General features: G+C 44.4%; 1 protein-coding gene across 1 annotated transcript in view; it reads right to left on the bottom strand.

The window, feature by feature from the left end:
- LOC103560229 (scavenger receptor cysteine-rich domain-containing protein DMBT1) overlaps window positions 1–26175 on the bottom strand; it is an 83586-nt gene that overhangs the window by 51673 nt on the left and 5738 nt on the right. The window contains exons 4-15 of the mRNA XM_070631907.1: window positions 26082–26153; window positions 21539–21607; window positions 21224–21295; window positions 14001–14030; window positions 12518–12589; window positions 9825–9854; window positions 8586–8624; window positions 7144–7291; window positions 4965–5155; window positions 3489–3518; window positions 2775–2816; window positions 277–306 (exon numbers count right to left, since the gene is read on the bottom strand). Of these exons, the coding sequence (XP_070488008.1) occupies window positions 277–306; window positions 2775–2816; window positions 3489–3518; window positions 4965–5155; window positions 7144–7291; window positions 8586–8624; window positions 9825–9854; window positions 12518–12589; window positions 14001–14030; window positions 21224–21295; window positions 21539–21587 (733 nt within the window). The 5' untranslated portion in view covers window positions 21588–21607; window positions 26082–26153. The remainder of the gene's footprint in view (window positions 1–276; window positions 307–2774; window positions 2817–3488; window positions 3519–4964; window positions 5156–7143; window positions 7292–8585; window positions 8625–9824; window positions 9855–12517; window positions 12590–14000; window positions 14031–21223; window positions 21296–21538; window positions 21608–26081; window positions 26154–26175) is intronic.

Consider the following 26175-nt stretch of genomic DNA (forward strand, 5'->3'; position numbering starts at 1 on the left):
GGGGAAAGGCCTTTGAGTCAGAAGACAAAGAATGTACAAAAAGATCCTGAAATGCCACTTCACTCCTGCATGTATCGCTAACACACACACAGGCATCATTACACACAGGAAAATCAAAAGTAACAATTCCAAATGAGACTTTTGAATGGCATCTCAATAGTACGAAAATCTTTGCAGATTAGACAGAGAGTGAACTTAGAGCTGGAAGAATAAATAGCTCAAAGAAAAATCAAGAACAGCTGATATTTAAGTTCCATCAAAAAAAGTGTCACCTACCCGGACTGTTAATAAGTGACTCGTCAGCATCTGTTTATATAGAGAATAAACATGTCAGTCTTTTCCCAAAATCCTGACTTAAATAACCGAAGACAAAGATTTTAACTGCATCTTTATAAGTGTTCATTAATCTGGTATGGGAAAAGTCAGTCCCTTCAAACAACATGGTACTGGGAGATCTAGATTCATCTATGGAATGAATTCACCCAGAATTTGGGATGTGACTTAAACTATGATTTTGCAGCAGATGAGTTTCACTTCGGGGGCACCTTAGATTTACATGATCATCCTCCAGAATATCGAAATTTGGGAATAAGGTGCAGCCCATGAGGCTGTAACTAGGCTAGACATGCTGTGTGTAACAAGACACTACAAAGCAAACAGATGGACAAATGAATGCACAATGAACAAGACGATACTTTTAAACATGTGCCTCAAATTAAGAATCACAGGTAGCAGGTGCTGGGGTACAACGGAGCTGCCTCTCCCACGGGCACCTCTACGTAACAAGCGCCACTTCGAGCTGGAGTTGCTGATTCAAGTCACACCGGGCATTACAGCTGAGAGTTTATCAAAAGGCATCTCATTACCGCAAAGGTTATTAATAGACATTCCAGAGGTGACTAACTTACTCCCAGCTTATCGTTTACATTTGAGTAAATCCAAAGTATTCTAAAAAATTGTCACAAGGCAATTAAAACTAGCCATTTTAATTCACTGGTTTCCTTGGTGTTGTGATTGAGTGAGGAAGATGGTCGTAAAAATTACGAAATAGGCAGCCCCTTTGTCAGGTGCTGTGCGAGTGCTTTACAAAAGACAGCTTGAATCCTTCCGGCAATCCTGCGAGAAAGCAATTAGCTCCTAATTTTACAGATGAAACGGAGGCTCCGACAGTTTACGTGCTGCCCAAATGCAGCCTGAGTGTCAGCAGTGGCCCTGAGATCTCGGGGCTGCCCAGCTCCGAGTCTCTCTAGCTTTACGACATCCGCTGCCTCTTTGAATGAGAGACCTTTGGATAAACTCCTTAAAAATTCCCATAGGGAAACGTGTCCTTTACGTATGTCTGCATTCAGTAAAGCACACATACCTTTGGTAATTCTTTCTACCAAATTAGAAAATTAGAAAGTTTTATTCTGGGAGGCCAGCAGTTAAAATCTTATATATTTAATCAAGTTAGAAGAGAGAAAGTAAAACTCAAAGGCTACATGTTTGAGGGTCCTGTCTGCGTGGCTGATTCTGAGTTCTAGCAGGGGGTCTTGAAGCACTTTGAGACTGACAGTGATTGTCTGAAAGAGAAGAGGGCACCTGAGCAGATAACACCGGCATCCTCGTGGTGGCCGCAGTTGTGTTCTGACCAGCCTGAGTGGGCACACTGGCCCAGGTAGCGCTCCACCCCAGAGCACTGGAGGTTGTCCAGGAAGATGTCTCCAGAGCCCGGGCCAAAGTAGGCCTTCCCAAGGGCGGACATGGCCTGACCGCACCCCAGCTGTCGGCACACGACCTCAGCTTCATTCAGGTCCCACAGGTCATCGCACACGGTGCCCCAGGCCCCCTGGTGGAGGACCTCCACACGTCCTGAGCACTGACTTGAGCTGCCCACCAGCCGCAGCTCCGGCCAGTCCCCTGCAGACAGACACTTGGTGACTGTTGCCCTCTGGGGATGCTGCACATTTCCCGAGCTGGTTGAGCTCCCCAACCCACACTACTACTGGGCGTTGAGATCTTGGTAAAAGAGTCAGTCAGCTCGTCAACCTCCTAGTCAAAAGTTGAGAAGTCATTAAGATTGTCAAAATAACATTTAGCCTAAAATGTCCGTTAACTGAGTATCTATTGCACAAGAGGTATATCCTAATCTGTTTTGGTTCAATGCCAAAAAACACTACAAATAATTTGCACGGTGATTTGTGATTTTGTGCAGTGCATTCGTGTGCATTTGTGTTCACTTCACCTTTACAACAACCCAGGAATCGGTATTCCTATTTTATCTACGAGGAAACTGAAAGTTGGAGAAGCAAGTGATCCACCCTAAACCCCATATCTGGTAAATAGCAGATCTAAACTCGGGTCTCCTGACTCCAAAGCTCACTGTTTTTCTTTTTTTCTCTGCTCTTCTCTCTCACTGCCTCTGTAATGGCTCTGACACTTGACTCACTTTGAAAAAGGCTACTAGTGATGCAGACGTGACACTAACTATGGTCAGGACTGGCCATATAAAGGAAAGATAGGACCCGGCTACAAGGCACCTGTATGCTGCTCAGGGTTTGATGACTCTGAAAGACTCCAGAAAAATGCGCTTTGCTCACCCCAGGATGCTAGGCACCAATAGCTTTGAGTGGCCCTGAGAAGTCTGGATAGAGTCCACTGGACTCTTTCCAGATAGATGATCCACTCGCAGTTGGTCTAGTTTCTGCCCGTGAAGCAGGTACAAATATAGATACACGTGCAGGTACAAAGAGGAAAGGACACCTGGGGACGAATGGGCGTAGTCCGGGGCTTACCTGGTCTTGCTGTTACCAGCTTGGGTGGTGATGTCGGGATTGCTGTGGATACAAGACACCCTTAAATAAAAAGGGGGCACTCGGGCGAGTCAAGATAGCACCATTCTGAGATCAGTCTTGGCTAAAAAGCCAAAATTCTGGCGGATTCATTCTCCTGTCATCTTGATGCTAAGTGATCTTCCACATCAAACTCTTTTTGCATGTGAGTCTTGCTGTTTCTCAGCTGTGTGGGATCCAACAGAAATAACATTCCCTCTTTTGCCCAGTCATTGGAATATAATATAACGACACCTAAATTGTGCCATTCTGTGCTGACGTGTGTTCACAGTCAGTGTCCTTCAGGAGAAGACAGCTGTTTCTTCTGCAGGTTTCTGCTTTTAGTGTAACTGTTGTTAACTTTCCTTGAATGTAGAGTCTGACTAAGGGTGTTTCATTGTCTTGATAAAAACAAAGAATTAGGAAATCAAATTGACAACTATCAATAGACAGTGACCTAATCCTTGATATGTGTAACTTGGTTCCAGTGTGAATGGGCATCATACTTGTGCAAACAGTGTAAGGGCAGAATCTCTTAGCTATTGTGGGTTTATACAGGAAATTTGGAAGCACATATGAGAGAGATCAGGCTATGAGGTAACAGCACCAGGAGTGGGGACAGAGGAAGAAACATGAAGGAGGAATGAAGACGAAATAGCAACAGTAAACATGACTCACTGATTAGATTCGGGGTCCGTGAAACTGCCTCTGCAAACACAAGGAAACCATCATCGACAACAGTTTAACCACAATTATAGTGACTTTCCCCGGTCCACTCTGTGACCTAGAGCACCTCCTCTGTGTTTTACAGCATGTTTCCCAAGCTTGCTCAATGAGTCACCCCTGTGCTTGCTAAAAGTCCAGGAGACTCTTCTGAACAGCATTTTGGACAGGTGGATGCTGGAAGACCTGTCCATGAGCTCAGCCTCTTTTCTCTTAGTGGTAAATAGTGTAGGATCCATCACTGGCTGACCTCGGGACAATTACCGAACCTCTCAAGCCTCAGTTTCCTCGTCCTCCTACAGTTTTCTGTAAAAGGGGAAGAACCACGGGTTTGCATGAGGATTAAAGAGATAACAAATGGGGGCTGGCCCCATGGCCAAGTGGTTAAGTTCATGCGATCCGCTGCGGTGGCCCAGGGTTTCAGCGGTGCGCATCCTCGGCGTGGACACGGCACCACTCATCAAGCCATGCTGAAGCCGTGTCCCATGTGCCACAACTAGAAGGACCCACAACTAAAAATACACAATTATGTACCAGGGGGCTTTGGGGAGAAAAAAAAATAAAATCTTTAAAAAAAAAAAAAGAGAGATAGCAAATGAAAAGTGGTTAAAATGTTGCCTGGCATAAAATAGGCATTCGGTAAATGTTAGCTGTTATCTTGATCACTGCTGTTGTCATTACCCAACCTCGAGTACACGCGTTTCATGAGCAGTACTTGGCTTAGCTTCTGCCTGCCTTCTCACCACACGCCTCGCCCATCCCCTCTCTGTGCCCACGCTGCTCTCTCACCAGCTGTACCCTCTCCCTGTTTCTCTACCCACAGCCCATCTAGATTTAAAGACAAATCTAAGGCTGTTTTCTTCTATGTCTTCCTTAATACGTGCAGCCTACATTGCTTTCTCTTTCCTATCTTCTGCTGAGATGCATCTCTGTGTTAATTTAGTATATTCTAGTATATTCTATTTGTTTGCCTTAATTTATTGTATTCTATTTGTCCTCTAATTGCTTCATATGTGTTCGTCATGAACTCCCTCTAGGTTGTCGCGAGCCCCTCTTAGGCTGGGACCACACCTTCTTCTTCTGTAGGTCCTAAAACACTCACCTGGTACTAGACTCGGAATACCTTCAGAAATGGCCTGACTGTGATGATGTGTTTACGTGAAACTAAGCAGCCCATGATGAAGCTGCCAATTATGGAGCATTTATGATGAGCCATCACCATGGTAAGTGCTTTGCTTGCATCGTTTCAGGGAACTCTCACAACAAACCTAGGAAGTGAGGTTCTCTTATTATCCCCATTGTACAGGGAAGGGACTGAGGCATGGAGAGGTCAAATCTCTTATTCAAGGTCCTGGAGTAAGTGACAGGACTATAACTGTCCCCAGGCAGACAGTCCAGCTCCAGAGTTCCTGCTTGTACCACCATTCTTACCTTTGGTTGCGGAATAATAATAAGCAACGAAGTTTTTTCCTATAGTGTTGAAGCTTCGGAAGTACACGAGGGTCATTGAGCTGGAGGAGGACGCGTAGGTGAGGTAGGAACCAGAGCAGGTCTTCCCCAGGGACTTTGCCGAGGATGGAGGGCCGTCCAGGATTTCAAAATATTCGTTGGAGCAGTTGAGGCTGGGGAAGGAAACACCGATGGATGCCTCTTAGTGTCCTCATCAGAGGATCTTAGAGATATGCTGTGAGCAGACCCTTTATTTTGTTACTATAAAGAGGCTGGGGACAGATTAGAAGCCTGTCAGCCATTCAAACATAGTATGGATTCCTTTCATCCTGCTTTTTCTCTCCATTGCCATAAGGGGATGGGATTTTAACTGGAAGAGGGAAGAGGAGGCTGAAACCCTAGGTGTACCCCTGCTGAGGCCTCCAGCAGCTTCAGACTGCATGGTACTTCAAAGCCTAAGGCCAAGGGCAGGGCCAGGTAAATCAAGGCAATTGATCGAGGGTCCAGAAGAGGGAAGAGGCTGCTCGGCCTGCCAGAAGGACATGGCTCCAGGTTCCAAACAACCTGTTGACCAGCTTTGGGCAGCCGGATTGCCCAGAGGGAAGCGCACTACCAAATCTGCTCAGCTTGGCTTGCGGAAGTCGTCTGATGTTATTGGCTGTTGTTCTTCACTGTAAAGTTTCGTCCAGATGCCACGAGTGCTAAAATCAGAAAACCACTTCCTTGCCTCAGCCCAATGGGCCATCCATTCTGAGTCATAATTTGATTAAGCAAAATTCAGAAGTGATAAATAACTTTAGTTGTTTCCAAGGATTAATTTCTATAAGACATTCATCTATGAGTGACATCAATCTGGATTACTTATAATATTAAAACCTAAAACTTCCTGATTCATTAGGTCTGGGGGTTCCCTGGAATCTGCATCTTTACCCAGCAGGATGAAATACATACATTCTCTCCCTCTTTCTCTCTCTTTCACATCCACACACACATCTATCCAAACCATATGAGGTGAATTTCATTTCAATTAAAAATTTGTGGAAGCACACAAAAATCAATTGTATTTCTACATAATAGCAACAAATGTGGAAACCGAGATTAAAACCACAGTATCACTTACAATCACTCCAAAAAAAGTGAAATACCTACACATAAATCTAACAAAACGTGTACAAAATTTGTACACTGAAAATTACAAACAGCTAAGGTCAGAAATGCCAAATGCTGGCTAGGATATGGAGAAACTGAATCTCTCATGTGTTGCTGGTGGGAATGTAAAATGGTAGTTATTATGGAAAAAGTTTGTCATATTCTTACAAAGCTAAATGTGTACTTACCATACAACCTAGCAATGGTACTCTTGGGCATTTACCCCAGAGCAATGAAAATTTATATTCATACAAAAACCTGTATATGAATGTTCATAGAGCCTTTTCTTATAACAGCAAGATTGGAAACAACCCAAATGTCCTTCAGCAGGGGAACAGTTAAACAAACTCTGGTATCCACAAATGGAATACTTCTCAGCAATAAAGAGAATGAGCTGCTGATACGCACAACCACCTGGATGGATCTCAAGGGCATTATGTGGAGTGAAAAAAGTCAATCTGAAAAGGGTGCATGCTGTATGATTCCATTGATAGAAGATTTTCAAAATGATGGGACTATAGAGGTGGAAAACACCTCTATAGTGGTTGCAGGGGACAGGGAGGCAGTGGTTTGCAAATATAAAGGGTAGAGGGGTAGTTCCTTTGTGGTGGTGGAACAGTTCTGTATCCAGATTGTCGTGGTGGTTACATGAATCTATACTCAGGGTAAAATTACACAAAATTGCACACATGTACACAGACACAAAGGTACGTGTAAAAAATGGTGAAAACTGAATAAGGTCTGTAGTCAAGCTAACAGTATTGTACTAACGTCAACCTCCTTGTTTTGATATTGTTCTACAGTTGGATAAGATGCCACTAATGGGGGAAGCTGGGTGAAGGGTACATGGGATTCTATGTATTATTTTTCTAATTTCTTCTGTGTCTATAATTATTTCAAAATAAAAACTTAAAAAAAACCCACAAAGGACTCTTTTAGTTATGAGAATCAACCAAGGGAATACACGCTTGGAATATTAAACCTGACGGTGTACTTAAGTACCATGACCTACTCAAGATATGGAAATGCCAGCAGTATCCGGTTGGATGCGTTGGTCTTGATCTCCCACACACAGGTCATGTTGTCATGCATTTCATTCTTTGGCGGATTCCTAATCGCTCCAGACGAGTTAGTGATGATGCTGCCACACTGAGATGTTTCTAAAAGAAGAAAGATATTTTAGAATTTCAGTTTTTCATTGTTAAGTTCACTAATTTTGTAATTCACATTTTTTTGCTTTCATTTTTTTCCCAAAAAGATTTCATTGGTCGTTACTTTGTGGGTATATCTTAGGACATATCAGAAGTATAACATATTCTAAAAACATTTGCAAACTTAGGAAATGAGTGCATGAAAGTGTCTGAATTTTGAAACATCTCTCACTTCTTTTGAGAATTCTACCATTGACGTGGGCTCGCTGGGCAAAGCAGTTAGCTAATATCAGCCAGAATCTTTCCCTCTGGTTATTCTTAGTGGTGGGTTCTGTAGATTTGGTTTTTGTCAGGTCACCAGTAGGAATGAGTAAACTGCTTCATTTTCCCAAGTAAGGCGGAGCCGACATGGAGCCTCTATGTGTATGAAGATGGCAGTGTTCCGTTCACCATCAGCTGTAATTTATTAAAATTACATTAAGAAGAATCTACTACTAAGTGGCAAGAAATTTCCCTGAATTATCCACTCCCTGCAACACTGATACTGTTCTGTGTCTGCCTAACTATCCACCCATCCATCTGCTTGGCATCTGCATGAGATGCTTCTTTATCTGTTGTCTGTTTGTCTATCCATCTGCCCAATATTCAGTCCACAATTAAAGATGACACCTGTGGCAATGGCTTTCTCCATCAGATTATCTGGCTGTGTAAGAATTGAACCTACACTCGATTGTCTCTAGTCATCTGGCTGTGGCTCTTCCCTAGAAGGGCCAGCCAGCCTCTCCATGGCTCTATTTTAGCCCTTTATCTCCAGGTGGTGCTAAGAAAAGTTTAGTGGCGGCTTCTGGAAGCCCAAGATATAGGCAAGAGCAGAGGAAAAAAAACTGAAAGATGAAAAAGAAGGAATGGAGAATGAGGACAGAGATTGTCAGAGAAGAAGAAAGGACATAGAAGAAAAACATGCGCATGGTGGAAGCCCTCTGAAATGATGTCCTGGGGTAGCACCCTGGCAACATTGTTTTGTTAACAGTCACATGTCTGTCCTCCACCTGTGATGTCCTTGCTGGGAGACCAAGAAGGCTGGCATCACTTGTTTACTTGGACTTCCTTCTTTGACTAAATAGAAATGGAATTGGAACTATAAATTCATTGGCCCCTATTGTTGGACTCTTCACTTGGAACACAGGTTCAGAGGGGTGACCCAGACAAAACAGTAGTATTTTGCTCAATTTCCTTGAAGAGTCACTTCAGAACTTGAGTTAGAAGATGATGATCAGGGCAGCAAAGGACACCAACATCTCACCTGCAGCCATCGTCTCTGCCATTGCAGCCAATGGGTGACCTGTCAAACACACAAAGGACACATGGATTGTCAGCAGGTACAGAGTCCACAGCCTGGCCTGGACATAGCACCTTGAGGAGCTTGTAACAAATATGCTGTCTGGGCCCATTGCAGAAATATTGAGTCAGTCTTTGGGGTTGAGGTCAGAGCGTGTAGGGGATGTTAATGTGCGGGGGAGAAGAAGCATTGATCTATATTCTTCTCAGATCTATTTTGCATTATTCTCTTGTCATATGCACAAATGAGATAATTTGAAATTTGGGGGCTTAAGAAAGCTAATGATGTGAAATTCTGGCTCCTGTAGCCAATTCCAGAGACCTAAGTGTCGGGAATTACGAGGCTTCGATTTGAGACTAGGAAGAGGCACCGATTCACCATTCCTTTGACCTGGGGCTCCTCAGAGATGGTGAGTCAGGGCCTAAGGATGCTGTGGATCCTCCTTCATGCCCCCAATATCTCCCCTACCCGTGACACTTGGCCCAGAACCTGCCATTGAAGATTCTCTCCTAGGACCAATCCATTCCCACATGCTAGAGTTGACAACTCAGGAGGGGATGTGACTGAAGCTTTTCTAGACCTTGTCCAGTCAGCCTTACTCATGACTCACTCTGAGCAAGCTGGCTTAGGGCAGGGCATTCAAGGGAACTGGAGGTTTGGTGAAGGAGACAGGGGGCTGGCATGGAGAGCTCCAGGTGTTGGCGTTGAGAGCATGTGGGAGAAGCAACAGCAAGCAAAGCTCTGTGGGGCCAGGGCTGCACCAGGAACCAGGCAGAGGGAAGGAGAGGGTGGAAACAGAACTGGGTCACCTTGACTTTGTCCAGGTCTGGGCCACCAGCCATCTGCCCCTGAGCAGGAAGTATCCTTAACCACCTCTCATATCTTAACCACTCCCTGCCCACATCTCATTGCCATCCCCTCACGACCCTCAGAACTGACAAACCAAAAGTGCTATACAAAAGTCTGAGAAATGTGGAATCTGCTTCCTATGTGTAAAATGCACAGTGGAGTGGGAAGAAAGGTAGAAAGTGAGGCTGGTCCAGGTGATTTCTAAGCTACTATCCTTCTTTCCCATTGGATGATCAGGTGATTCCGCATCTCTCAGTCATTCCACCAGCCTGGAGAATAACACATATCCAGTTTCCAGCAGAACTCCTTCTCCAAGGTTTTGATAAACTGCACGTGGAAACCTGCCTTCCTTACCTGGTGGTGTGGCCATAGAGTATTCAGCATCTGTAAGTGTGAGGGATTAAAATATCTACTGTGAGGGAATAATGTACTGGCTCATTTTCAATAGTTATTTTTACACTGTATTTTGAAAAGTACTCTCTTGGAAAGAGCCAAAGCCGGGCTCTGCCTGGGAAGGGAGCAGGTGTTTACATGAAGAGATCACGCTGGAATCTTCCCCGTGCCCACAGCTGTGGGAAAACAAGCCAACATGGAGAACTCCTCCAGGTGCCGTTCATCTCCCCTGCAGTGCACATTGTCAAGGAGGATCTTCCAGACCCTTCCCCAAAATGGGTGTCACCTGGGGCTGAAACAGCCCGGCTACACCCCAGCTGCCTGCAGGCGATGTTTGCTTCTGGCAGGTCCCAGAGGTCATCGCACGCAGTCCCCCAGACTCCCTGGTAGAAAAGTTCTATGCAGCCTGCACAGCTCCCATGGCCACCCACCAGCTGCATGGGAGCCCAGCCTCCTGGGAAAGAACCAGGTGGTGAGGGGCTGAGACCTGTCCCCTCTGTCTGCTGATGACTGGATTACCATCTGCCCAGCCCAGCTTTCCTTACTTCCCATGACTTAGCTATCACACCCTTCACGCTGTCATGAGAGATCCTACGTCATTCCCCAGACGTGTCTTCTCTAAGAAGCCTAGTGTCTTCCTCGTCCACACCCTGTTTTAAGACAGCTTGCCTGTGGTAGCTTGTTTACAAAAAGGCCACAGTTCTCCTCTTCCTGATATCCTCACTCTTTACAATGTGACGTTGCAGCTCCTCCCATCAAGGGGTTGAGCTTATTTTCCTGCTCTTGATTCTGGGCTGATGGCCTGAGACTTGCTTTGGCCAATAGAATGTGGCAGAAGTAACGGCGCATCCATGTGGAGTTGAAGCCTCAAGAGGTGTGACAGGCTTCCATTCACTCAGTGGGAGCTCTGAGATAATCACATGAATAAGCTTGAGCTAGCCTACTGGGTGATAAAAGACACCTGACCTCATCAGCTCTGTCACCTCAGATAACAGCTATGGAACTGCAAGACATGTGAGGGAAGCCATCCTAGGCTAAGCAGTCTTCAAATGACCTGCTGGTTCGCCAAAGATGTATGAACAAGCCCAGCCAAGATCAGCTAGTACCAGCCATGCCTATCCCAGACTGGCAGAACTGCCCAGCTGACTCATAGACTCACGAGCAATTATAAATGATTGTTGTTTTAAGTCACTGTGTTTTGGGGTGGTTTCACGTGGCAATAGATAACTTATACACTTCATCTTTGTCCATACCTCCACCCAAAGCCAGGGGGGCATGGGGCTAATGTTCTATACCCCGTGACTGAGTCTTCCTGGGCAGACTGACTGGACTGGAGTGTACATCTGACTTCAGAGGAACCAGTCCATGAGCGGGATCGGGACAATTCTCTGCTGGCTATTTGGAATTGGGAAGAGAGCTGGAAGGTCGTGTGGATGCAGAGCCAGTTTCTTCCATTTGGGGCAGTCATGATAAATCACGTGTGAGTGGGTAATTGAGAAAAGAAGCTGCTCAGAATAAAGGTGCATGAGAGGAAACAGGAGGGAGAAAGGAGAGTCAGGGTGCGAGAGAATGGCTCTATGGCAGCTCAATTCCTTTCTTGTTTGTACTTCCTGAACTGAGTTCTCCCCCTGGTGTCGGGGTGCAGAAATAGCATGGCAGGGACTCTTACAACACAGATCACTTTCTTCTTACATTACAGCTTTCTGTGCACAGGATTTGTCTCCCAATCAAACTGCAAACTCTCTGAGAATTGGCACTATGTCTGAGTCATCTCTGTGCCCACCATACAACCTGGTTCAGTGCTCAGCACATGGTAAGCAAGCAAGATGAAAAGTTATTAAGCAAATGAAGAAAAGAAATATGTTGAGCGTGAATTCAGGCAATTGAAACTCACAGAGTCAATAATGGTGCCCTTGGTAATCGGCACACTCCAAAGGCCATGGCCAAAGGCCAGGAGCTACAGCACCTGCAGGGCAGTATCCCACAGGGATGCTCTCAGACCCTGGGGCAGTGACCATGGCTCTTCTAGGTCCTCCCTGAATCTTTTGGTTGTACAGCTAGATTAAGGGAATCAGGCGTCCAATGTTTTACTCCTGCCTTGTCTGGCCTCAAACTGGACTTAATTCATGAAAAAACAAAATCCAACTCAAGGCCGAATATCCTGAAATATTACTCATCCCTGAGCACAGCGAAAAGCTGTCTTAAAGAACCACCTCACTCTTCACCAATTCTGTATGGTTATTGGCCAGCCCCATGCTCTAACTTGCAAAGAGTATTAACGTCTCCCACCCTACAGCCAATAGGGAGTCTAACTACCTGATTTCTCTCCTGCCTGGCACAATCCTACTGCCCCGTCACCCTCCAGGGCCTGGCTTAGATACTATTTTCTCTTGCCCTGACTCCTCAGGTCTAGATGGAGACTCTCTGGGCACCCCTGGGACCCTGTGCTCCCCCATCACAACATTCATCACACTCTTTTATAACCCCCCCTCCCCCTGCCAGTGGGCTCAGCTTATGTGAGAGTCTGCTTTGTTTATTGCTGTATGTATCCCCAATGACTCTAAATATCCTCAGTGACACATACTCATTCGCTCACTCATTGTCGAATGAACAAAGTAGTTCAGAAGAGATGATGCAAAAAGAATCAGCCTTACCTGGAGGCGCAGAAGGAGGTGGGTGTTGAGTCACTGATATCACCAGTGATGTGGGAAGTAGGTTCTCACGGGCTGTTGATGGGTAAAAAGGAAGGACTGTCATCAGGGAACAGTCAGAACATGGGGAGAAGATGCAGGTTGCTTCAAGGGGGTGCCTGCTGCCTCCCAGGATTCAGTAGGAATAATGATGACACTGCATTGTAAGGCCAGTCATCTCATATTCCCAAGATATCCTTTGAGGGCAGAACATGGCATTGCTGCCTGTTGACTAACATGCACCAGGCAGCCATTAGCAAAAGCAAGCTTGTGGGCAATTGGCCCCAAGTGGCCTGCCGTATGAGAGGCCATCAGTTGGCCATCATGTCTCTCTTTGCTGCTCCCTTCCCAGGTGTGTCGTGACTTCACCTGAACAGAGCAAGGAAAGTCACACAGCAGTTCCTTGGCGCGGACAGGGAGGAGGGTGTCAACTCTGCAATGGCATGAGGTAACCTTTGAGGGAGGGAACTGTTCTATGTCACAAATATGGCAGTGATCACACCACGCTATACAACTACCAAAATCTACCGAAGTGAACCTTAAAATGGGTGAACTTTACGGTACAAAAATCAAAACTTAATGAAAAATCAGATGGGTTGATGGATGAACAGAGGAATGATAGATCGATACACTTATCACAGAATCTAGGTAGGAATTCATTGCTAAATTCTTCGAACTTTGCTCTATATTTAAAATTTCTCATAATAAATGTCAGAAGAAAAGGTGTCGCTCAATTTCTACTACACGACCAACATCTCTGCTTTGTGAAGGCAACCTCCCACTTCCCACAGTGGCATATACTTAATTCAGCCAACCCACGGGCTGCTTATTCTCTCCTTGTTAGTCAAAGGCACAGAATTTTAGGGAGCATGGACTCCAATGTACCTGCCTAATGCTTGGAGACTGAGGACCAAGGTCATTCGGCTGGCGCGAGCCCAGCCAGAATCAGATTCTTATAGCTCAGGGCCCTTTCCATCCCCCACCACCTCCCTTAGGTTGGCATGTGACCAAAGGAAGGAACCACTGCTATGTGAGCACCTGCCAGGTGCTGGGTGACTTTAGGCAGCATCAAATTCACCAATTCGCTGTCAAATTCATGTCCTTATTCAATTCTCTTTATTATTCCTACTTTAAGGAAGAGAATCGAGACGAAATGGATCGAGAGATGACATAACTTGGCCGAGGTCACATAACTGAGGGTGATCACATGTTATGTCTGTCTCTCCTGTTAGGGTGCAAACCCCATGAAAGAAGAGACCAAGAGGGCTGTGATCGCTGCTGTAGCCCTGGTGTTGGTTGGCATAGAGTTTCAGTCAATATCCATGGAATGAACGGGGAAGGGAATGAATGAAGCTGGAAATCAAACCAGATCTGAGTCTAAACCTCATGATCTTTTTCACATCATGCCGAGTCCAGTAGGTAATATGGAACGTAACACGCGTCCTACCTGTGGGCAGAGCAGCTGTGGAACCAGCACCTGTCAACGTGAAGAGATTGGCATGTTATCATGTCTTCACTGGTGAATGGTTACTGGGAATGTCCTACATTTAGGGGGCTGTGGGAAGTGGAAACAGAGGCAGAGACCCCGCCCTTGAGGAGCTTGGCATTTCCTGGGGATTTGAGACACGAGACTGGGCAGCACATGTTGAGTGTCCCAGCAGAGCTTCAGAAGGCAGTGCTGCCTAGGGTGTTGAGGGGGAGGTGCGGTTCAGGATGGGCCCAGAGCCTGTCATTCATAGTGACATTATTCCAGCTGCCATGGGGAGAGAGTCAGGAAAAACCAGGGAGTACCGTGGGGCCGAGAGTCAACCAGAGGAACACATAGGTTTGGGAAGGTTGCCAGACCCAGATGTGGCAGGTGTGGAACACCAGCTGACAAATAGGGCTCATCATCCAGAGGTCACAATCTCAAAAGTTTCCAAAGGCCATAGGGGTTAGATAAACAGGGGATTGGAGTGATGGGGACCATGTGAACAGGAAAGTTGTTCTGTGATCAAATGGGCAGCTTTTGCTCAGATCCAGACAGTTAATATAATGAAAGAATTTGTTGTTTTGATCCTGAACTTCTGCTTTCTCACAAAATGTAAGAATTTGGGTTTTTATGACAAATATTCTCATTCAGCTGAATTCAAGTTTAACCTGAATTGTCAAACCAAATAGGCCACTCCTGAGCCTGGATCCAGCCTGTGAGCCTTGCTTAGCAATCTTTGCAGCCACGCTTAGCAAACTTTGCAGTCAAGGGGATGGCACCAAGTTATTGCTTTGATGCATAACTTTGGTGCATAACTTTGAAAGGAGGTAGACATCACTATTCACCTGCCTGGATCCACCGACATTCCTAGACTAGGCTGTGGGGTGTGTGTGTGTGTATGTGTGTTTGTGTAGGGGTGAGTAGTGAGGGGATAGGAGTAGCCCTCCAAATGAGGACTGAGAGTCCCTCTCCAGGTCCCTGCAGTTGTGCCCGGCCTCGCCCCTGTGTACACACTGCCCAGGTGGCTCTCGCTGCCCACACACTGCACGTTGTCCAACATCATCTTCCCCCAGCCTGCCCCAAAGTAGGCCCCTGTGGGAGCCACCACAGCCTGGCCACACTGCAGCTTGTGGCACACAACAGTGGCCTCGGGCAGCTCCCAGAGGTCGTCACACATGGTCCCCTACGTGCCCTGGACGAGAACCTCCACTTGGCCTGAGCATCTTCCTGTGCCATTCACCACTCTCAAGGCTATTCAGGTTCCCGGGAGCTACAAGGGAGTGGGAAATTGTGAGACTGACCTTTGTGTCAGGATATTGCCTTGATCCTGTTATATTGGGTGGATATACTGCTGATGTCATAGTATTCGCATCTTTCATATGATATTATTGAATAGTAATAATAATAATCTTAAATGCTACTACTCACATTTTGTGAGTGCCATCCTGAGTACCTTACAAGCTTGATCTTCTTTGACCATTACAATACCTCTCTTGTTGATTCTATTATCTCCATTTTGCAGATAGAGAAACTGAGACTCAGAAAGCCCAAGGTAACTTTCTCAGGCTCCAGAGATCATCCGAAATTTGCACTCGGGGAGGTAGTCTGATTCAGTACTCTATACTGCTTTCTAAGGCCAATGAACTTTGTGATATTTTTCACCCTGACGTTACCCTTCTCCCTTCGTCTCTCAGACTGAACTCAGTGCCTCTTGCCTTGGAGAAGTTACATGCAGAGTAGGGAGCTATTGTTGCCTGTGGGGTGTCCTGGATTTGTTTTCAAAGCCTGAGACCCAGAAGAGAATCAAGTTTGAGAGGGAGAAGGGCTTACTCCAGCCTGCACACTAAAAGGGCGTTTCCTCGTGTTGGGCAGACAGAGAGCTCTACAGGTGTTAGGACATCACGGCTGGACCTCCGTCCTCCTGGAGGCGCCTCAGGAGGCTGGGTGACCCCAGTGAGCAGCTGCATCTGACTTCTAGAGAGGGGAGGCTGGAGGCCCTGGATTCTCAGCCTTACACACGTCCCTTCATCTCACCCTGTAGACAACCCTTGACCTGAGGGCCCTGTGGACGGGGCCCTGCTACAGCCATGCCTTGGGGGACAGCTGACCAGAGTCTCCTTGCGGAGGGAGTCTCGCCCAGCATGGCATGACAGACTGGAGATCACAGAGCACTCTTTCCAGCATTAAAGACATTTGTTTTCTTTGCTGCCAGCACACTTGCACTTTTAACCAAAAAAAGTTTCACTTAATGTCTATTAGGTGCAAAGCTCGGAAGGTAGAGTCTATGCCTCAGGATTTATAGTCAGTGAGAGGGACGGAGAAATCACAGACATTTACACATCAGAACAAATCCGAGGAATGCCTCAATAGGGATTCTGATAGCGTTCACCGGTAACAGACACTTGGTCCACTTTGGGAGAGCAGCTCACGAAGAACTTGCTTTGAAACAAGATTCTGCAGGTTAATCACGAGGGAAGGGCGTTTATCCCAGGCAGAGCAAAGAGAAGGGCAAGCTCACACAAGAGGAAAAGCTGCGGGGACTTGTGTGAAATGCAATTCGATTAAATTCCTTTATTTCCTCTCCTTCCCAAAGCATGCTGAAGGAATTAAAGTGTTTGAATCCACAAGAACAAACAGGGTGGGAGGAGAAAGAAGAGCTGATGGAACATTTCAACACATCCTTTTCAGAAATTAGAGAGCAGAGGTGGGGTGAGAGGTCAGCAGAGCATTAAACTGACGCTCCAAGGTCCCAGGTCGGGGTGGATGCTGACGGAACTGAGCTGACTCAGCCCGGAGAAACCTCCAAGGGGATGTGTGTGGAGGAACAAGGGGTTCCACGGCCCATGCTGGAGGGAGGTGCCGGCTAAGAAGGGGAGCGCAGCAAATCGTGTTTTCTAAAGATTTCTACCCAATCTCTCCCATTCCGCAAGCTCTCCTAGGACCTTGACAGTCCCGTGTCGGAAGGTGGAATTTCTGCGCCGTCCCTTCAAACCTGGGCTGACCTGTGTGACTGTCCTGACCCATGGAGAGTGGCACCCGTGACGCTAAATACTTCTGAGCCCAGGTGAGGGGAGCGCCAGGCACCTGTGCTCTGTGCCCTTGGGTCTTCACTCCTGGAACCCGGCCACCATGCTGGGAGAAAGGTCAGGCCCCATGCAGATGCTCAAGTCTGAGCACTGTTTCTCATTTTGTTTACATTTCTCTAGGTCACTTCTCTCACTTGAGCAAAAAGCAAATATTTGTTGATGGCAATGATGACGACAGTTATTACAAAGCTAACATTTGTATGGCACTTACTACGTGTCAGGCTCTGAGTGATGTCCTCTTTCGACTCCTTTCCCCTCACATCAGCCTTGATATCTGCATCTATATCTCTCTGTGTGTGTATATAGATGTGTGGAGAATAATGATCTATATTCTACTATATATATAACAGTGTAGGTGAGGAAATTAAGGCATCAAACAGTTGAGTCACATGTCCAAGATCACACAGTTCTGGGGAGCTAGTACTGGAAACCAGGAAATTCAGTTCCAAAGTCCATGCAAAAAATCTAAGTGCGATCTATTTAGGAGAAAACAAAACCAAAAAAACACTGGAGACAGATCCCAGAAGAATCAGATTAATATACTGTGGGTGGAGAACGGAGGGAGTGCGTAGAAGCTGGAGGAGGAATTGAGGTATTACAGTAAGTTGGTTTGCACTGTGTGATTTTTAACGCACGTGCATTAACACTGTGACGAAAGCAGGGAAGGAGGGGAGGGTGGGGGGAGGAGGGAAGGAAGAAAAGAAGGAAAGAAGGAAGAGGCCTTGTTATCCCGCAGCATTAACAAGATGAGAACCTGGGCCCAATTTTAGAAATAAGCCTCTGTTTTAATAGTCAGGAAAATAAATTTTTTTTCACCTAAATTTGTTTAGAATTATTCATAGTAGCACATGTAGGAATCCAATAATTTAGAATTCAACCTTTCCCAAATGTGTATTAGGCCAAATACTAGTCTTAAGAGATGCTTCATGAAAAATGAAAATACTCCCTGGTCAGACAGAATTTTGGGAGATGATGACTACTTAACCCCTTTCGGAAATCCGTAAGTTCTTTCACAGACTAAAATCCCTTAGAAGTTCGGTAGTAAAACTATAACAGAACTAAAATTTGTCCCACTCGTTTAACTTGAATTTCTGATATTCAAAAACAGAACCCCGGTTTGAGTATCAATGTTACAATCTTGAAGAATTCAGACCCCACTCAACACATTTTAGGAAACACTGACATATCCCAATAACAGAACCAAAACCAAATTTTTCTTAGAAATAATGACTAACAGTCTTATTCTTCTGTTCTTATCTGTAGGATAAGTTGCATTTTATTTTGAAACATTTAAGCATGAACATATCTGCAGGATGTAAAGTACCAACTTATATTTTAAAAATTATATTACTATACATATGAATATAGACTAATCTGGAGCTAGTAATTCAGCTGCTAAAGTAAAAAGAGAAATAGCAAAACACCAAACAAAAAGCAATTGGGTGAAAAGAGAATGATGTCTTACTCTTAAAAGAAAAATATTGTGGTTTTTTTTTGGTTATTTAATGTAGAAATTTAGTAAGGGGTTAATGAGTTTCCACCACATAGAATTTTCATGATAAATTTTAATTTACTAGAGATGAAGGTCTGATTCTATAGATGCAAAGCATGCACACTCACATTCCTTTTGTCAAAATTCTGTCTTTGGTTTTCTATTTCTCATCATAAATGTAGAGTTCTCAGACCTGCGCTTCTCCTTCACTGCTAACAGAAGGGATTCTCACAGCCCCTCGCTGCTGCTGAGGAAATGATCTCAGCAGGGTGAAAAGGAAGAAAACGGCCTTTTCAGTGTAGATGCAGAACAGATACTATTTTGCACCGTAAAGCTGTCTTTGCAAATGTAATTTTTATGAAAGGAGAAAGAATCTCAGAGATTACTTCTGTCTAGTGAAGGTAACTTCTGAAGGGTCTATAATTCTGATGGTTGCTATATTTAGCAACTCTGGCCTGGCCATAATATTTATATTGACATTCTGCATTCCAGAATGTTTTGGAAACACTGGTGAGGTTTCTTTGTTAAGCCAGTGGTGATTTTCGGCAAGTCCCATTTCCCGACATGAAAGAGGTAAAAAGCAGAACCCAGTGCTCCACTGAACTTCTTTTTTCTTTCTTTCTTTCTCTTTTTCTTTTAGGAAGATTAGCCCTGAGCTAATATCTGCTGCCAATCCTCCTCTTTTTGCTGAGGAATGCTGGTCTTGAGCTAGCATCTGTGCCCATCTTCCTCCACTTTATATGTGGGACACCTACCACAGCATGGCTTGCCAAGCAGTGCCATGTCTGCACCTGGGATCCAAACCAGTGAATCCTGGGCCACCAAAGAGGACTGTGCGCACTTACCCTCTGAGCCACCGGGCCGGCCCCTGGATTTCTTATTTAAACAAAAAGCTTCAGAGTCTGTGTCTCATTGCATTAATAGTTCCCTAGCTTACAAAATAGGAGTAGAAATACAATATAACACAATGTAACAATATAAGTAATAATATTCCTCCAACTAACACACAGGTTCTGTTGAGATCAAATTAGAAAATATATGTGAATAAAACTGTATCACAAATGTGAGTTGTTATCGTAAGCACAAGGAGATTATGCTCAGAAGAGAGGGTGAGGAGCCTGCCAGGGAAGCTCTAGGTCAAGGTCCCCTTTAGAAGCCCATATTCTCCCGGGCTGTCCTCACACACTCCACGGACACCCCACTGCCCATCATTCAGGCCAAGCATGGACATATCCCAGTGTGACTATCACCTACTGTCAACCAAGTCCACTGGGCACTGTGTGTGCTGTTCCCTGAAAGATAAACTTCTCTTCTGAATAAGGCTCCTGTGAGCAACTTTAGTCCAAAAACTGACGAGAACAGGTGAAGTGGCCTGTGGAGCCCTTCTCAAAGGAGGACACTGACGATTCCGCCCCCCAGAGAGGTTATAAATAAGCCAGAATTCTCTCCCACCCCCAGAGCGGAAGCAGACTCATGGTGGGCAAAAGCATCGCAATCTCCTACCCCAAATATCCCTGTGGTGCTGGTGGTGGATCCGGATCCGTTAGTTATTCGAAACAAGTCCGAAGAGAAGAACACACTCATCAATTAGATTTGGTAGGCTGGGTGCCTGGGGCCCCTGAAAATGTCTTAATTACTTTTAAAATCAGAAAAAAAAAAAAGATTGCAACTAGTCTGGATTACACTCATCTTTGTACTAACACGGCCATAAAATATAATTTTATATATATATACATTTTGTGAAGGAAGGGGTCCCTGAAGGCAAAAGTGCCCAGGGACCCATGAATGTCAAGAAGTGACCCAAACTGAAGCCTGAGACAGGAGGTGGCGTGGGGCTGCTGTGCAGTGTTCTCTGAGGAGGGAGCAGAATGACTACATGGCCAGGTTAGAACCTCTACACAGCCACGAGCTTCCACTGTAGTATTTCTTTTAAACACACACGCACGATTAGGTTTGGCCTAGACAAAGTGAGTTACCGCTGATGAGAGTTACTGCAGGACCAGCCTTCGGATGCCAAAATGGGCTGAGTTTTTCTCTTCGCAAAGCAAGTGCACAGGCAGCTCCTCCACAGTGAGGAAGGGAGAAACAGATTTGGGCTCATTCCTGATACAGAGTCCTAGGTACACTAAAAGGATAACTTTTGCCTAATTGTTACAGTGAAGAGTACAAATTTAAAATTTTCCCATTAGGAATTTTATATTAACAATTATAGAATAGATGACTCCCCAAAGCCGACGCCCTGATTTCCTGGTTATGGTCTTAATGAACCTGGACCTTAGCAGTTAGGCTTCCCGGAATGTTCTCTTCCCAGTAGACTGAAGGTAGCTTTGGACTCACTGTCCCCCAACCCAGAAGGCTGGAGTCACATGGGTTTGGAGTCAGACAGATATGTGCTCGAATCTTGGCTCCACCATGTTGCAGTTGGGTGACGCTAGGAAAGTGATCTTTTCTGTGGCTCATTTTATAAAACTGTGATGAAGACGGGGAGAATAACACTTGCAGGTTGTTGCGAGCATCAACAACGTTAAATGAAGTTGTGTGACAACATCTGATTTCCTGCTTATCACATGTTCGTTGTTCCATGAATGTTAGCTCCTTCCCCCACTTTCCCAAGGACTTACCTGCCAGCGGCGTGGGTGTGGACCACAGGGCCACAGGCTCTGCTGTGTCTCTGGTTGCAGGTATTCCATCACCTGTCGGCAGGGACAAACAGAGGCATCCCCAGTAATTAGCACATCCCTATTCCCAACTTCAGGAAGACAAAGGTTTGGAAACAGACCCAACCTGAAGGTCACGGTCAAATATGAGCAAGAGTTCCTGACTCTGCACCTATCGTCAGCACTCAATGTGGCTTCAAGCCTGGGAAGGTGCCAGCCCAGTGATTGGCACACGGTGCCCTTCCCCCATTCCCCATAGAACTTGTCATGCCAACTTACCTGCTGGAGTAGGAGTTGCAGGCAGTGTAGCAGGCTCTGTGGTGGGCATGGCTGCTGACAGTACTTGACCTATGAGTGTAGACAAAGAGAGGCCTTGTCCACTGCTACATGGCACCTCACCACACAGAGTAAACTTCTGACAATCAGCGAGAGAGAATGGCTGGGTCCAAAACTGTCCTGTCAGGGTTTGGGTCTGCTCTTCCCACCTCCTTCCCTGCCACACTCATCCAACACTGGAGATCAGACTCCACCGTGGGATGGCAAACGCTAATACTTTGAGGACATACCCTTCGTTAGTACACTCCACTTCTCTAAGTGCTCCAAAACCACGGTGGATTTTTTCCTCCTTTTCTTTTAGGAGCAATCCAGATGTTCTACCACAGGGACATGCAGTCAATTAGATGGCTGAAAGTTTTGGTTTCCATTTAGATCTTTGGTGGCTTTATCTGGGCTCTGAGTACTCTGAGCCATGTGAGGCTTCCACGGGGCCTTAAGGCAGCCCTGTTTTCAAATTATTAACTCATAAAAGAGCAATCAGAGACTCTATTGTTTTCCTTTTTTTAAAACAGCGTCATCAAGGTATAACTGATATGTAGAGAACTGCACGTATTTAATGTGTATAATTTGTTGAGTTTAGACGTATGCAGACACCCGTGATACCATCACCACAACCCGGATCATAGACACATCCAACACCTGCCAGAGTGTCCTTGTGTCTCCTTTTTATTTTGATTTTTTGGGAACAACACTCAACATGAGATTTATCCTCTTAACAAATTTTGAAGTGTACAATACCCAATTGTTAGTCACCGGCACTATGTTGTACACCAGATCTCCAGAACTTATTCATCTAGGGTAACTGGAGCTTCATACCTGTTTAACAACTCCCCAATTCCCTGCCCCCCTCAGCTCCTGGCAACCACCATTCTATTCTCTGCTTCTGAGTTTCACTCAGTACCTCATAGAAGCAGAATCACGCATTATTTATCCTTTTGAAACTGGCTTATTTCACTTAGCGTAATGTCCTCTAGGTTCGTCCATGCTGTGACGAATGGCAGAATTTCCCTCTTTCTTAAGGCTGAATAAGATTCCGTTGTATGTATATACTACATGTTCTTTATCCAGTTATCTGTTGATGAGCACTTAGGTTGTTTCCATATCTTGGCTGCTGTGAATAACACTGCAATGAACATGGGAGTGCAGGTGTCTCTTTGAGATCCTGATTTCTGTTCTTTTGGGTACATACCCAGAAGTGGGATTGCGGGATCATATGGTGGTTCTATTTTTAACTTTTTGAGGAATCTTCATACTGCTTTCCACAGCAGCTGCACTATTTTACACTCCCGTCAACAGGGTACAAGAATTCTAATTTCTCCACAACCTCATCAACACATCTTTTTTCCAAAAAAAAAAAAATAGCCATCTTAACAGGTGTGAGGTGATGTCTCATTGTAGTTTTGATTTGCATTTCCCTGATAATTGTGATGTTGAGCATCTTTGCATATACCTGTTGGCCATTTGCATGTCTTCTTTGGAGAAATGTCTGTTCAAGTCCTTTGCCCATTTTTCAATATGGTTATTTATTTTTTTGTTATTTTTAGAAGTTCCACAAATATTTTGGAATTTAACCCCTTAGCATTTATAGAGTTCACAAATATTTTCTCCGATTCCGTAGGCTGCCTTTTCATTCTGTTGATTGTTTCTTCTGAGCAGAAGCTGTTCAGTTCGATGTGGTCCTGCTTATCTATTTGGTTTTGTTGCCGTGTTTTTGGTGTTATATCCAAGAAACTATTACCAAAACCAATGCGAAAAAGACTTTCCCCTATGTTTTATTCTGGGGATTTTATGATTTCAGGTCTTGTGTTTAAGTCTTTAATTCATTTTGAGTTAATTTTTGTGTATGGTATAAAGTAGGGGTCCAATCTCATTTTTTGCACATGGATATTTAGTCTTCCTAGCATCATTGTTGAAGAGACTATCCTTTCTCCATTGCGTATTTTTGGCACACTTGTCAAAGATCAGTTGACCATATATGTGTGGGTTTATTTCTTGGTTCTCTATTCTGTTCCATTGTTCTTTATGTCTGTCTTTATGCTGGTACCATACTGTTTTAATTACTGTAGCTTTATAATTCATTTGAAATCAGGAAGTGTGATACTTCCAGCTTTGTTCTTCTTTCTCGAGATAGCTTTGGCTATTCTGGGTCTTTTGTGGTTCCACATGAATTTTGGGATGACTTTTTCGGTTTCTGTAAAAAATGCCATTGGGATTTTGATGGAAATTGCCTTGAGTCTGTAGATCACTTCAGGTAATAGGGACATGCTAACAACATGAAGTCTTTCAAACCATGAACACAAGATGTCTTGCCACTTATTTGTATCTCTTTTAATTTCTTTCATCAATGTTTTGTAGTTTTCACCTCCCTGGTTAAGTTTATTCCTTGGTTAAGTATTTTATTCTTTTTGATACTATTGTAAATGAGATTGTTTTTTAAACTTCCTTTTTGGATGATTCATTGTTAGTGTAGAGAAACACAACTGACTTTTGTATGCTGATTTTGCATCCTGTAACTTGACTGAATTCAATTTTTACTTCTAACATTTTTTTTTCCTGGAGTGTTTTGGGTTTTCTACATATGGAATAATGTCATCTGCAAACAGAGATGATTTGACTTCTTCCTTTCTGATTCCTTTCATTACTTTTTCTTGCCTAATTGCTCTGGCTAGGATTTCCAGTATTTTATAGAATAATAGAAGTGCTGAGAGTAGGCATCCTTGTCTAGTTCCTGACCTTAGAGAAAAAGCTTTCAATTGTCTATCACTGAGTAATAATGTTAGTTGTGGGTTTGTTATTTATGGCCTTTGTTGTGTTGAGCCACAATCCTTCTATATCTAGTTTGTTGAGGATTTTTCTCAAGAAAGGGTGTTGAATTTTGTCAGATGATTTTTCTGTATCTATTGAGACTATCAAGTGATTTTTTTTTTTAAAGATTTTATTTTTTCCTTTTTCTCCCCAAAGCCCCCCAGTACATAGTTGTGTATTCTTCGTTGTGGGTCCTTCTAGTTGTGGCATGTGGGATGCTGCCTCAGCGTGGTCTGATGAGCAGTGCCATGTCCGCGCTCAGGATTCGAACTAACGAAACACTGGGCCGCCTGCATCGGAGCGCGCGAACGTAACCACTCGGCCACGGGGCCAGCCCCTATCAAGTGATTTTTTTAATCTTTAATTCCATTAATACGGTATATCACATTCATTGATTTGCATATGCTGAACAGTCCTTGTATCCCAGGGAAAAATTCCTTTGATCATGGTGTATGATCCTTTTAATGTGCTATTATATTGTTTTCTTTAAAAAAGGATCTCAAACGGAGAAAAATATTAGGATTTGATAAAACTCAGTAGTGGATACCCACAGGTTCCCTATACTATTCTTAACATTTGTCAGTGAGTTTGATATTTTTCATAACATTCTTTTACATGTGTATATAAAGCGAAACAATTGACTGGCCACTTCATTATTGTGACTAGTCATCTGAATTGAATAGCCACTTCATTATAGTTTAAATGTTTTGAAAATAGACTATCTAAAAGTGGTTAAACCATCAAACTGGTTCCTTAAAATGGGTTGGAATAGAAAAAGAAATGATCACGTAATTTCTTTTTTGAGTTGGCCACATGGTGCATTGTACTGGTACAATGTAAATGAGTCTTAAGATGTCAAAAATACACCAAGAGGCTTTTTCCTGATGGTGAAGCAGCTGGCAGTCAGCTTCAGTCAGGGTGAAGAAGGGGACATTGGGAATGTGTGGCTACTGCCAGTAGCGATTTCTCTAACTATTGTTCTGTTCTGACATCCATGTTATCACGTATTTAAGGAAACAGGCTTCACTGCTCCCCTATCAAATACCTTCAGAGGAGGAACTGTTCATTCTTACATGTTCTTGGTGTCCTCTTTCAGCCACTTATTTGCTTGTTTCTGCATTTTTCAGATTCTTGAAATTAAAAAGACGCTGCATACTAATCACACAAGTGTCTACTGGTTTGTGAATCTACAAGCAGTTTTTAAAATCTGTTTTGATCACCAAATATCTCTTGGGAGACACTAATTCAATCTTAACTGATTTTATTCTAATTGACTGAGCCCCCGAACCATTTGGGGACAACCGTACATTCCCAATGTACAGGCATCATTTAGGCAAGTTCAGGAATTATTTAAGATGTCTATGGGATGGAATGAGAAATTTGTTTACTCTTTCGGTCTGTGCCCCTCTGTATGACCTATTATGATGCAGAATGGCTGTTAACTCTTCTACCCCTGGAGTTACTCAACCATGCAGGACCACCCAACTGCATGACTCCAGGGACCACCATTCACACATAACATGTGATGACCTACCAGAAGATGCAATTCACAGTGCATCCTAGGGAGATGGTGCCCTCTGATGTTATGCAATGCCAAGACCTTGCTATCTTGGCTTAAGAAAGGGACTTTCTAGTGAGCAAAAGCTACAAAACAAAAGAACCGAGCAAAGACAGGACTAACCTGACAAAGTGTATGATGAAGTGGCAGCTTCAGGCTCTATAACTGGAGTGGGACTTGGTGAATTGTCAGCACCTGATGGCCAAAAGAAAGCCAC

The sequence above is a fragment of the Equus przewalskii genome, chromosome 1 (assembly GCF_037783145.1).
Source record: "Equus przewalskii isolate Varuska chromosome 1, EquPr2, whole genome shotgun sequence".
In the NCBI taxonomy this organism is placed as follows: domain Eukaryota; kingdom Metazoa; phylum Chordata; class Mammalia; order Perissodactyla; family Equidae; genus Equus; species Equus przewalskii.